This window comes from Garra rufa, chromosome 13 (assembly GCF_049309525.1).
Source record: "Garra rufa chromosome 13, GarRuf1.0, whole genome shotgun sequence".
NCBI classification, from domain to species: domain Eukaryota; kingdom Metazoa; phylum Chordata; class Actinopteri; order Cypriniformes; family Cyprinidae; genus Garra; species Garra rufa.
In genome coordinates this window covers 44,751,440-44,764,580 of record NC_133373.1, presented here as the reverse complement: position 1 = coordinate 44,764,580, position 13,141 = coordinate 44,751,440, and the positions used below count along the sequence as shown (strand labels likewise).

At 38.5% G+C, this 13,141-nt stretch overlaps 1 protein-coding gene across 1 annotated transcript in view; it reads right to left on the bottom strand.

Moving 5' to 3' along the window:
• The window catches only part of arhgap39 (Rho GTPase activating protein 39), a 66,407-nt gene that overhangs the window by 18,339 nt on the left and 34,927 nt on the right, over positions 1–13,141 (bottom strand). Inside the window, exons 2-3 of the mRNA XM_073816361.1 lie at positions 12,052–12,432; positions 4,495–5,680 (exon numbers count right to left, since the gene is read on the bottom strand). Coding sequence (XP_073672462.1) covers positions 4,495–5,680; positions 12,052–12,432 — 1,567 coding nt within the window. The remainder of the gene's footprint in view (positions 1–4,494; positions 5,681–12,051; positions 12,433–13,141) is intronic.

The following is a 13,141-nucleotide window of genomic DNA, read 5'->3' as shown; positions in this document are numbered from 1 at the left end:
GGCAACTGCATAGCAACACTCTAAAAACATCCTAAAGCACCCTGAGCATAGCAACACTCTAAAAACCTTCTAAAACGCCTAAGCAACTTGCACAGCAATGTGCTAAAATCCTCCTAAATAACTCCCCAGCAACTGCATAGCAACGGGCTAAAAAACTCCTAAAAAACTCCCCAGCAAATGCATAGCAACGCTCTAAAGACCTCCTAGAATGTCCTAGCAACTGCGTAGCAACACTCTAAAACATACTCAGAACACCCTGGCAACTGCATAGCAACACTCTAAAAACATCCTAAAGCACCCTAAGCAACTGCATAGCAACACTCTAAAAACCTCCTAGAATGTCCTAGCAACTGTGTAGCAACACTCTAAAACATACTCAGAACACCCTGGCAACTGCATAGCAACACTCTAAAAACATCCTAAAGCACCCTAAGCAACTGCATAGCAACACTCTAAAAACCTTCTAAAACGCCTTAGCAACTTGCATAGCAATGTGCTAAAATCCTCCTAAAAAACTCCCCAGCAACTGCATAGCAATGTTCTAAAAACCTCCTGAAACTCCCCAGCAACTGCGTAGCAACGCTCTAAAAACCTCCTAGAACACTATAGCAACTGCATAGCAACGGGCTAAAAAACTCCTAAAAAGCTCCCACGCAACTGTATAGCAACGCTCTAAAAACCTCCGTTAACTCCCCAGCAACTGCAAAGCAACACTCTAAAACATCTTAGAACACCATAGCAACTGCACACAATGCTCTAAAAACCTCCTAGAGCACGCCAGCAACTGCATAGCAACGTGCTAAAAACCTCCTATAACGCCACAGCAACTGTATAGCAACACTTTAAAACATACTCAGAACACCCTAGGAACTGCACACAATGCTCTAAAAACCTCCTAGAGCACCCCAGCAACTGCATAGCAACGTGCTAAAAACCTCCTATAATGCCACAGCAACTGTATAGCAACATGCTTAAAACCTTATAGAATGCCCTAGCAACTGCATAGCAACTCTCTAATAACCTCATAGAATGCCCTAGCAATGGCATAGCAATGTGCTAAAAACCTCCTAAAAACTCCTTAGCAACCGCATAGCAACGCTCTGAAAACCTCATAAAACACCCCAGCAACTGCATAGCAACGCTCTCTCATAATATCAACAGTCGTAAAACAGGCTTCAATTTCTTTATTCAGAACATGATTTCTGGCTCTTCTATTTGGACTGTATGTGGACTGTGGTGATGTGTGTTGGTGATGTGAGTGTGATGTCTTACATAAGCACGACGACCACTCTTCAAACTGCACATGATAAAATATTGATGTGGAACAGCAGGGCGTGTCTGTGTGTGTGTGTGTGTGTGTGTGTGTGTGTGTGTGTGTGTGTGTGTGTGTGTGTGTGTGTGTGTGTGTGTGTGTGTGTGAGAGTGTGAGTGTCTGCTGTACAAACACACTGAAACAGCCTGAAACCTTGTGGAAAACACTGCAAATAAAAAAAAAACACTGCAAACATTGACCAGAGACATGAATGGCTGGTTTTAGAGTGCTGCTATACAGTTGCTACTTGCTAAGGCATTCTGTGAGCTCTTGCTCTTGAAGCATTGCTATGCAGTTTCTAGGGCATTCTGGGATGTTTTAGAAGGTTGCTATGTCGTTGCTAGGGCAATCTGGGATGTTTTAGAAGGTTGCTATGCAGTTGCTAGGCCATTCTTGGGAAATTTAGAGCATTGCTATTTCTAAGGCGTTGCTATGGCCTTCTGAGAGCTTTTTAGAGCATTGCTATGCAATTACAAGGCCATTCGGGGAGATTTCCGAAGCATTGCTAAGCCGTTGCTAGGCCATTCTGGGAGGTTTCTAGAATGTTGCTTTGTGTTTGCTATTTCTAAGGCATTCTGGGAGCTTTCAGAAGTGTTGCCATGCAGTTTCTAGGGCATTCTGGGATGTTTTAGAACGTTGCTATGCAGTTGCTAGGCCGTTCTCACTGGTTTTTAGAGCATTGCTATGTAGTTGCTAGGGCGTTCTGACAGGTTTCTAGAATGTTGCTATGCGGTTGCTATTTCTAAGGCATTCTTGGAGCTTTCCGTAGTGTTGCCATGCAGTTTCTAGGGTGTTCTGGGATGTTTTAGAACGTTGCTATGCAGTTGCTAGGCCGTTCTCACTGGTTTTTAGAGCATTGCTAAGCAATTGCTAGGGCATTCTGACAGGTTTTAAGAGTGTTGCTATGCAGTTGCTAGGGTACTCTGACAGGTTTTTCGAACATTGCTATGCAGTTACTAGTGTGTTCTGACAGGTTTCTAGAGGGCTGCTCTGCAGTTGCTATTTCTAAGGCATTCTGGGAGCTTTCCGAAGCGTTGCCATGCAGTTTCTCCAGTGTTCTGTAATGTTTTAGAACGTTGCTATGCAGTTGCTAGGGTATTCCGGGTATTCCAGTTTCTATTTATAAGGCATTCTGGGAGCTTTCTAAAGCATTGCTATGCAGTTGCTAGGCCATTCTGGGCATTTTTAGAGTGTTGTTATGCAGTTGCTAGGGCATTCTGACAGATTTTAAGTGTTGTGCTATGCAGTTGCTATGCTAAGGCATGCAGTTACTAATTTGTACAGGGTGTTTTTAGAGGATTGCTATGCAGTTGCTAGGGTGTTCTACGAGGTTTGCGTGTCTGTAGTCGTACAGTGTTTCCGCTGGAGCTGCTGTCCGCCTCCATTACAATCAGCAAATAGAGCAGAACCTAAAAAAATCCTCCAAGGAAACTCTCACACAGTTTAGCTTGTGAGATCAGCTCAGCTCCAGTTCGGTATCTCCAGAACAAAGATATCAGTGGTTGGGTAACAGGCGTCTGAGGGTCAGCCGTCCCAATTAACCCCCTGGCAGCATTTAAGCAGTGGTTCAGGCCTGATTCAGGACTCATTATATTGGACTGAAAGAGCTTCAGCTCATCAGAGGATTGCAGATCATTCATGACCTCAAGAGCCAATATGTCCAAAAACACTTTCTATTACCACTGAAAACTGCAAAAACAGAGCACTCTAACATCATAATACATGATCAGCAAACTTGATTTGAGTAATTACACAGTGCGGTGTGTCTAATGTTTAATAAAGCCACAGTTACTAGAGTCTTTGCTTTCCTTCAAGCCTTAGAGCAAAACTACCATAAGTGACAAAAACAGCCCAAACGTGGTCCTAGCTTTCTGAACTTTTTAAGAGCGTTGTTATGCAGTTGCTAGGGCTTTCTATTTTTTTTAGAGTGTTTCTATGCAGTTGCTAGGGCTTTCTGAATGTTTTTTAGAGTGTTGCTATGCAGTTGCTAGGGCTTTATGAACATTTTTTAGACTGTTGCTATATAGTCGCTAGGGTTTTCTGAATGTTTTTTTAGAGTCTTGCTATGCAGTTGCTAGGGCTTTCTGAATGTTTTTTTTATGTTGCTATGCAGTTGCTAGGGTGTTCTGTAAGGTTTTTAGACCGTTACTATGCAGTTGCTAGGGCTTACTAAATGTTTTTTATTATGTTGCTATGCAGTTGCTAGGGTGTTCTGGAAGGGTTTTAGACCATTACTATGTAGTTGCTAGGGCTTTCTGAACGTTTTTTTTTTTTTATGTTGTTATGCAGTTGCTTGGGTGTTCTGGAAGGTTTTCAGAGGGCTTTCTGAATGTTTAATGAGTGTTGCTATGCAGTTACTAGGGTGTTCTGGAAGGTTTTTAGACCATTACCATGTAGTTGCTAGGGCTTTCTGAACGTTTTTTTTTTATGTTGCTATGCAGTTGCTTGGGTGTTCTGGAAGGTTTTCAGACTGTTACTATGGAGTTGCTAGGGCTCTCAGAATTTTTTACAGTGTTGCTATGCAGTTGCCAGGGTGTTCTAGAAGGTTTTTAGACCGTTACTATGGAGTTTCTAGGGCTTGTTGGATGTTTTTTTATATTGTTGCTTTGCGGTTGCTAGGGTGTTCTGGAAGGTTTTTAGGCCGTTACTATGGAGTTGCTAGGGCTTTCTGAATGTTTTTTTATAGTGTTGCTATGCAGCTGATAGGGTGTTCTAGGAGGTTTTTTTTATAGCATTGCCATGCAGTTGCTAGGGTGCTGTTTCACGCCAAAAGAGTATCTTCAAATTTGTGATCTCCAGGTTTTTAGACTGTTGCTATGCAGTTGCTGGGGTGTTCTGGAAGGTTTTTGGATTGGTGTTATGCATCCTACAGTGCACGTCTGTATGGAATCTCTCACAATCTCTGTAACAATACAGCTGTCTCAAGCACAATACTTGGGTTTGAAAGCTAGAGGATTAAACCAAAGTATAACTAATTATAAAGGTGATGCTTGACTCACATTAATCATGAAAAAAAGGGTTGCAAAGTATTGCAGCACATAAAATAAATGGCAATCGGGACTGTAATGTGTCCTAGGTATCATAATAATCTGGTAATTGCCTCCCTGCCACCACAGTGACATAAATATGGGATCTAGGCAATGTTTTGAGTTTCTGATGCAACACATGTCGTTGTGCATTACCTGTGAGGGATGGAGGTAAGGTTCAGGTGATGCCAGGTTGGTTTGCACCGACAGACTCTTTTCTAGCAGCGTCTGAGGAAATGCCAGTCTGTCCAGGGTGGCACGTTTCCAGTGGCTTTCCTGTTGCGCCAGGGCCTCGTCTTCACTGAACGCCCGCACCACCGGACCAGGCAGCGGCAAGGGCGTCGCCCCGTCACTTTCATACCCGTCTTTAGATCCTTGGTCGGAAGACACGCCCCCTCGCTGATGTAACATCTGCTGAGCCTCCCATGCCAACCGGGCTTGAGTGATCATCGCCCCGAGTCCAGACCCCATGCTGTCGCCTTCTCCTCCCGGCAAAGATGGCTTACGGTTCTTACGTTTCCGGTTGCCACCGTTGAGGTCATGACTGTGCTGTAGCGTAAAGGAGCCGCCGTAAGAAAATCCGGCCGATAGGCTATTCGAACTGGTTGTTCCGTAGCTCAGCAGACGCTCTGTTGTCCTAAACCGAGGGGAGGAGCCAGACTGCTCGACATAAACTAGCTGCTTTACATATTCCCGCCCAGCGGCGCTATACTCCCGCCCACTAGAGTTGTAATCCCGCCCTCCAGAGCTGTAGTCCCTCATGCCCGAGCTATAATCCCGCCCACTGGAGCTGTAGTCCCGCCCCGCAGAGCTGTAGTCCCGCCCACTCGAGCTATAGTCTCGATCGCCCTGGTTTGGCGTCTTCTCAGGGGTGGAGCTCCGCTGTCTCGTCAACACCAGTTGACCATAAGGAGACGGGCTTTGCTTGGGAGAGTGGTAAAGCCCTGGTTTTCGCGCCGGAGACCTGTCGGAGCCAAAAAAGGCCTGGTCGCAGTGCATGTCAGTGGGCGGTTCCTCATAAATAGGCGGGGACTGGTATTCCGAGGGCGGTTCCTCGTACAAAGGAGGCTCATAAGCATAGCGAGGGGATGACGGCTGCGAATCACCCGAGCAGCGCCGTTGAGTGCCGCTCAACTCCGCCCTCTTTAGGAACGGAGACTGCGTCGTGGGGCGGTCGGGCAGGGAAAGGGGCGTGGCTTCAGGGTCCGAAGGAGCATTGCTGGACGAGCGTCTGGAGCGTGGGGAAGAACTGGAGTATCCGTTTCCCTGCGTCAGAAAACTGGGTTCCCGATCCGACACCTTGATGAGCATCCGCTCTCTGGTCCCAGTGCCCCATCTGAACCTGAACAAGAGAATGTAAGATATAAGGAAAAATTTTAAAAATGTTAAAATATTTTTTTTTTTTTACTATTTATTAAATTCTATAAAAGAGCTGCAAAATTATTATTTGCGATTAACTGATTCAAAATAAAAGTTTATGTTTACATACTATATGTGTGTGTGTACTGTGTATATTTATTATGTATATATAAATACACACACATATTTGTATATATTTAAAAAATATATATATTTGTATGTATTGTATGTAGACACTTGTATATAATTTATATATAAATATAAATATTTTACATATAAATCTAACATATTTTTCTTTAATATGTACACGGGTCAAAGAAGTTAAGTTCAAAATAAATTTATGTCCATAGAAAGCAGTGTCTACTTTGAAGGTTTCAAAGTTTTTGGAGAATAAAATGTCAAAATTTGGTTAAAATAATGTTACATCGTCATTCAGTGTAATACAATATTTATGTAAAAATTCAAACAGCATGCTTATTCTGACTTGTACATATTAAAATATATAAAAGAATAAGGGAGCATATTCAATTGTATTGTTTTAAATGAGTAAAAAATTCTTACTGACAAATGAGCAAAACCTAGGATAGTGGCATATTTTTAAAAAAATGCAGAATTACAACTAATTAGTATTTGGGGTGAAAGTAATTTGTCTTTTAATGTCATAAATTGATTTTTGTTGTCAATATGCCTGACAAGACTGTTAAATGACATTTTAGTGGGTGTCTTCTGTAAATTAGGGAACAATGTATGATATTTATTTTTTGCTCAGAAAACAAAATCAAAAATGCAAATAAATTAAACAGAAAACTTTAACATTTTTTGAGGGAAAACAACAATTTAAAGCAGTATTACACTTACTGTTTTTATGCTTAAACCCTTTGACCCACATGTATGTGTGCGCATTTATATATACATATTAAATATACACAGCACACACACACATATAGTATGTAATCAAACTTATTTTGAATCAATTAATCGCAACTAATTGTTTTACAATAAAAAAGTAAATATGTATCTATCATTTTATTTTACCTTTTTAATTTATTTAGTTTAATTTAATTATTATTATTATAAAAAATAAGACTATAAATAAGGCTCAATAATAAATAAAATTTTCTTTAATATTTATAAAAATAAATAAATAAAATAAAACAAAACAATATATTAAAATACAAATATTTATTATGAATAAAAATGTTATTGTTTTATTTTGTTTTACTATTAATGATATCGCGCTTTTAATACACAGTCAATAAAATGCTTTAATCTTATTTTATCATTTAATTATAAAACTTTATCTACTATTTATGAAAAGGGCCATATCATAAAAAGTAACATTTTTGTTTGAAATTATTTAGAAAAAAATGCATGCAAATCTTAAAATTAATTTTCCAGTGCAAAAAGTTTATTACAAAAAGTGCAAAAAGTTTTATTACTTAGTTTTTATTACAACTAAGGTATTTTATATCTTGTTCTGAAATAATCATTTGACTTTTTAAATGTGATGAATTTCTAAGTGGGATTTTATCCATTAGGAACTGACTGGATGATAAAAAAGTGCCTCTATTTAATAAGAGGAACTGATAGTATCAGCCGAAGCAAAGTAATTTTGAGTTTAACACTGACTAGAGCAATAATATTAGCAATGTTTGACTTCAGATCGAGCAGCACTAAAAATCTCAGCCCTTCAGGCCTTTCAAGGGCAATTTTTAAAGATCTAAATCTAAGAGGTCTGTGAGTTTCAAGCGTACAGAAAAGGCCTCTGAGTGATCAAGAAAAGAAGTGTGTAAAATCAATTCAGCACTTGGCCACCACGGCCCTCTGAAGGCTCCCCATGACCAGACTGGATTACACAGCCAAGTGTGTGTGTGTGTGTGTGTGTGTGTGTGTGTGTGTGTGTGTGTGTGTTTCTTTAGTAGCCGGATTAAAACTCAGAACACAAGAAACTTATCTCTCACTCCGTCTCTCTCTCTCAAGCAAGAGACCCACTACAAAGTGAGCAGTGTTTTCCTCTGGATATTAATTATTCATGGATATCCGACCTTCAAATCAATTTACACATTCTATGCCTCTCTCTTCTTTCAATCCCTCGGCCTCCTCCTCCTCCTCCTCCTCTGTCACACGAAATCATTTCACGACCCTCCCTTCCTCATCCCCAGAGCTCCTCGTGGGATGAAACTATTTAAGTGCGACACCGGTGGAATATTAAATCTAAAAAACAGCTTGAAGTGTTATATGCCTGTCTTCTTCAATCTTACCTTTGCTTCCATTTATTTTCTAATGCACATGCAAAATTGTAAATATCTCTCAATATTAAGCGGCAAGCTATTCGGCATTAACAGCAAATGTCTTCCAGCTCACCGACCGCCCGCTTCTCTCGGTTTCCAGAACAATTTCAGCAATTAAAAGCAAAATCACACTGAGTTTGTGGCTTTTATGGAAGTGTACTACATCGTTTAATAACCTCAGAGCTCATGGCAGGTCTGTCTGGAAGAAACAATTTCCATAATAAATTTCTTACTTACACTATACTATGCATGCTATTTTTGCTGTAAATAGTATGCATTCTCTGTACAGTATATTGGTTTTCTGTATGCATGGAATACAAAAAGATTTTGTTTTAAATAAATGCATCAAAGAATCCTGAAAAATCACAAAAAAAATTACTGTTTTACAAATGATTTCTGAAGGATCATGTGACACTGAAGACTGGAGAATGACGCTGAAAATTCAACTTTGCATCACAGGAATAAATTCTATTTTAAAGTACCTTAAAATAGAAAACCACCATTTTAAATTGGAATAATATTTCACAATATTAACGATTTTTCTGTATTTTTGATCAAGTAAATTCAACCTTAATGAAGAGAAAAGGCATTAAAAATCATTTAAAAATATTTTTTCCACTGTAAATATATCAAAGCGTAATTTTTTATTTATTTGCTTAGTATTTTTTTGGCTTGTTTTATAGTACAATTATCCAGAATAAAGGTCATTTATTTGAGAAGCAAAATGACAAATTATTCAATTTTTCAAACTAAAATTGTTAAGTGAGTTTTTGCTTAAAACTGGAAAATAATAGGCAAGAAAAATAAAGGGAAAGATTAATAATTTTTTTTGACCCAAATGTCATTTTTTTCTTCTTTTAAGCAAAAGCCTATTTAATTTTGATACTTTTTTCAGATTTTTTTCATTTTTGCTTCCCAAATAAATGTACCTTGATGTAAGAGAATACTGAGCAAAAAATATATTTTTCTGCATTGACTTGCACTCTGCTCCATGCATACAAAAAGATCAACATACTGTACTCGGAATACATACTAAATACTACAGAAATAGCATTCGTAGTATTGTAGTGTGTACATATATCAGACTCTTGACTGGAAGCTATTTATTTCTGGTCCTGTCGAGCTTTCAAAAGCACTTACAGCGATGATCTAATGAAACAAATAAAAACAAGAGCTGTCTGTCTTAAAGAGCATCTGAAGACCGGCTGTAAGGGATGTACTGTTGGCCTGGGACAAGGAAGCTCACTCAGACGGTCAAATGAAATGAAATCTGACTTCCACCGGTGTCGTCTGGGTCTCAGAGAGAAATCAAAAGGGATTCTGGGATGTTTTCCGTGTCAGTTCCTCCAGGGCCAGACAGTGTGAGCGTTTCACTAGACTTGCGGCAAAAAATAGATGTGTGTGAAGTGTAAAATGTATTTTGGAGCAAGTCTGTGAATAAAAAAGGCTCAGTGGACCTTAAAAAGTCTAATTGTGACCCTGAACCACAAAACCAGTCGTAAGTAGCACGGGTATATTTGTAGCAATAGCCAAAAATACATTTTATAGGTCAAAATTACTATAAAAAAATTAATTTTTGATTAGTAATATGCATTGCTAAAAACTTAATTTGGACAACTATAAAGACAATTTTCTCAGTATTTTTTTTTTTCAGATTCCAGATTTTCAAACTCATAAAAAATCTTACCTGATCTGAAACTTTAGAACGGCAATGTATAAACATAAGAAATAGAAATTAAAACTTAAGAAATTATGTCTTACTTTCTGAAAAATGTATCTAAATGAACTGAGTTTTTGCTTAAAACTGGGAAAAAATACTTGTCAATGAGGCAAGAAAAATAAACTTAATTCAAAGGGAAAGCTAGATTATTTTTCTGACCCAAATGACATATTTTTTCTTCTTTTAATATATCAAAACTTAATTTTTAATTAGTAATATGCATTGCTAAAAACTTCATTTGGTCAACTTTAAAGGCGATTTTCTCAATATTTAGATTTTTTTTTTTTTTTTGCACACTCAGATTCCAGATTTTCAAATAGTTGTGTCTTGACCAAATATAGTCCTATCCTAACAAACCATACATTGGAAAGCTTATTTATTTACCTTTTAGACGATGTATAAATCTCAAATTAAAAAACTGACCCCTATGACTGGTTCTGTGGTCCAGGGTCATAATTATCATTCAAAGAGGTCTTAAATTTACGGATGGACAAACAGAAATTGTGATACAGTTATGTAAAAAAAAAAATTTTGCAGTTTAGATTTAATTATTACCTCACATTTATGCCAACAGATTGCTTATGATCCACTGCTGATAAATTTTGGATAATAGTAAAGCACATACATTTAAAAATAAGAGTCCTCGTGTATTTTGGGCTTGTTTATAATTAAAAGTGCAACATTATGCAAGTTTTTCCCCCTGGTTATTATTGTAATTTTGGTTACACTATATAGTGGTTATATAATGGGTGCCGTCAGAGTCCAAAAAAACTCTGTATACACACACACACACACACACACATGTTTAGGGGTGTTGTTGTGGGAGCTATAATAAAAATAAATAAAACAATGTCACAAAAATGAAGTTATAAGTCTTCTTACCATTATGAGTTTTATAACAAAAACACTTCTGTAACTTTGTTAACAGTATTAACTTACCCAGTGCCGTGGGATAACAAACAGCTTGGCAAGTCCTTACTACACGGACCTTGCACACTAACATATCATATCATAACAGTTAACCTTATGAACCTTTTTGTTCAGTTTCAGCAGAAACTTTACTTTACAGAAACTTTTTTTTTAAATTTAATTAGAAAAACAAAATGCAGCAAATGCGCCAACGCCATTGCCGATTTGAGGAGATTAAAATCACTTGCAAATTATGGAGAAACTTTGCTATTAACCTAATCGCACGAACCGAACCGCCAGAAACTACAGAACAACACTGCTTTGTGCCTAAACATATTAATTAAAGTCCCCCTGAAATCAAAATTAAAGTTTTTTGGCTTTTAGTATGAATATATTATCCTTAAGATTATCTATAAGCTAGTGTGCTTCAAAACAACGACAAAATTCGCGTTTACAAGATATGGGCATTCAAAACTTACAGTCTCGTCACTTCCGCCAATATGAATCAACGATTTTGATGATATCACCGTGCACTTCAGCTTCTCATCAAACGTTCTGTCCAATCAAATGCTCTCTAGAGTCCGTAGTGCCCCGCCCCCTACACAGAGACGCAATTCACGGAGCAGATCATATGCGCAATCGGCATGTATTAAACTAAACAGCCTCAGCATGATTATGAGTTTCATTTTGAATCTGTGGGGTAATTTATTAGTCTGTGGCTTTCATAAACTACAAATGCGGCTTTACCGAGCTTAACGGCTCTGGCCCGAAGAGATATAAATGAAACGCTATTGGCTATTCAAAATAAGTGGGCGGGGCTGGGCGATATGTTTTTGTTTCAGTTAAAAGCACGTCACCACATAGAATAACGCTGTGTGTTTCAAGGCACTTCAGTGGACCTTTAATAAATAATCCATAATCCGTGTGTCAATCAATAACTTCTTGACCGTATGATGACGGTCAGCTCACGTAAATCTGCAGTAGCTTGAACTTGTTTTCAGTTCAAATAACGTACCAGACTTTTCATTGGTTCGTTAAGTTGAGATATTTGGTCAGTGGTTGAAATATTAATTCAAATTACAGTACTCCGTAACGAATTGTGATTTTAAAAATAACAAAGTAAATTACTTAGATTAATTTGTACTCGAGTACAAGTAAAATTACAGAAATACCCCAAAAATTTACATAATTACAGCAACGTGAGTAGTTGTAATTCGTTACTTCCACCACTGCTCACATGAATTGGGTCGCATTTAACTGACAGTAAACCGGGCCAAGTGTTCTAGAAAATGTTAACTGATGGACTGGAGTGGTGTGGATTACTTGTGGATTATTGTGATGCTTTTATCAGCTGTTTGGACTCTCATTCTGACGGCACCCATTCACTGCAAAAGATCCATTGGTGAATTCCTTTAAGATTCCGGATGCGCTCACCTCTCTCCCTCCTCGGCGGTGGAGGTCTTCTCCTCCTGCTCCTGTGACGATGTGGTGCTGACGGCGCTGCGGGCGGGGCTGCTGTCGGCGGAGGCACTGGTCGCGGCGGGCGGAGCCGTGTTGGTGTTCTGCTTGAGGGTCTGTAGTTTGGCGAGCGGGATGATGTCGCAGCTGTGCGGGCGGTGCCAGACGGTGCGCTGAGTAGAAGCGTTGTAGTAGTAGAATCGGGACGTTTTGGAGTCGAACAGCTCCCACCACTGGTCCTGTCCGCTGCGCTTGATCTGCACGCCCGCCGGGGCGTCCCAAACGCACTCGCCCGTCAGCAGGTTGGCGTACATGCGCTCCCGTGTGCGCGGCTCGATGATTTCCACCCATTCCAACCTAAACACACACATGAACAGAAACTCGCTTTATACTTGGTAATGAATTAATGGATCACACAAAACCTGTTGAGAACATGTCCAGGTTATATTTCAGTACAAATTCAAAAAAGGGGAGGAAAAAAAAGAACAAAAAAAAAAAAAACATTTGGTCGAGATACATCTATTTGAAAATCAGGAATCTGAGGGTGCAAAAAAATCTAAATACTGAGAAAATCACCTTTAAAGTTGTCCAAATTAGGTTCTTAACAAAGCATATTACTAATCAAAAATTACATTTTGATATATTTACAGTAGGCATTTTACAAAGAATCATCATGGAACATGATCTTTACTTAATTTCCTAATGATTTTTGGCATAAAAGAAAAATCAAAAATTTTGACCCATGCAATGTATTTTTGGCTATTGCTACAAATAAACCCCAGCGACTTAAGACTGGTTTTGTGGTCCAGGGTCACATATGTGAATTTTCTTTTATGCCAAGTAAAGCTCATGTTCCATGAAGATATTTTGTAAATTTCCTACCGTAAATATATCAAAACTTAATTTTTTATTAGTAATATGCATTGCTAAGAACTTCATTTGAAGGCGATTTTCTCAATATTTAGAATTTTTTGCACCCTCAGATTCCAGATTTTTAAATAGTTGTATCTATTTCAAATATTGACCAAACAATACATCAAAATGTTTTATTCATTTATTTATTCAG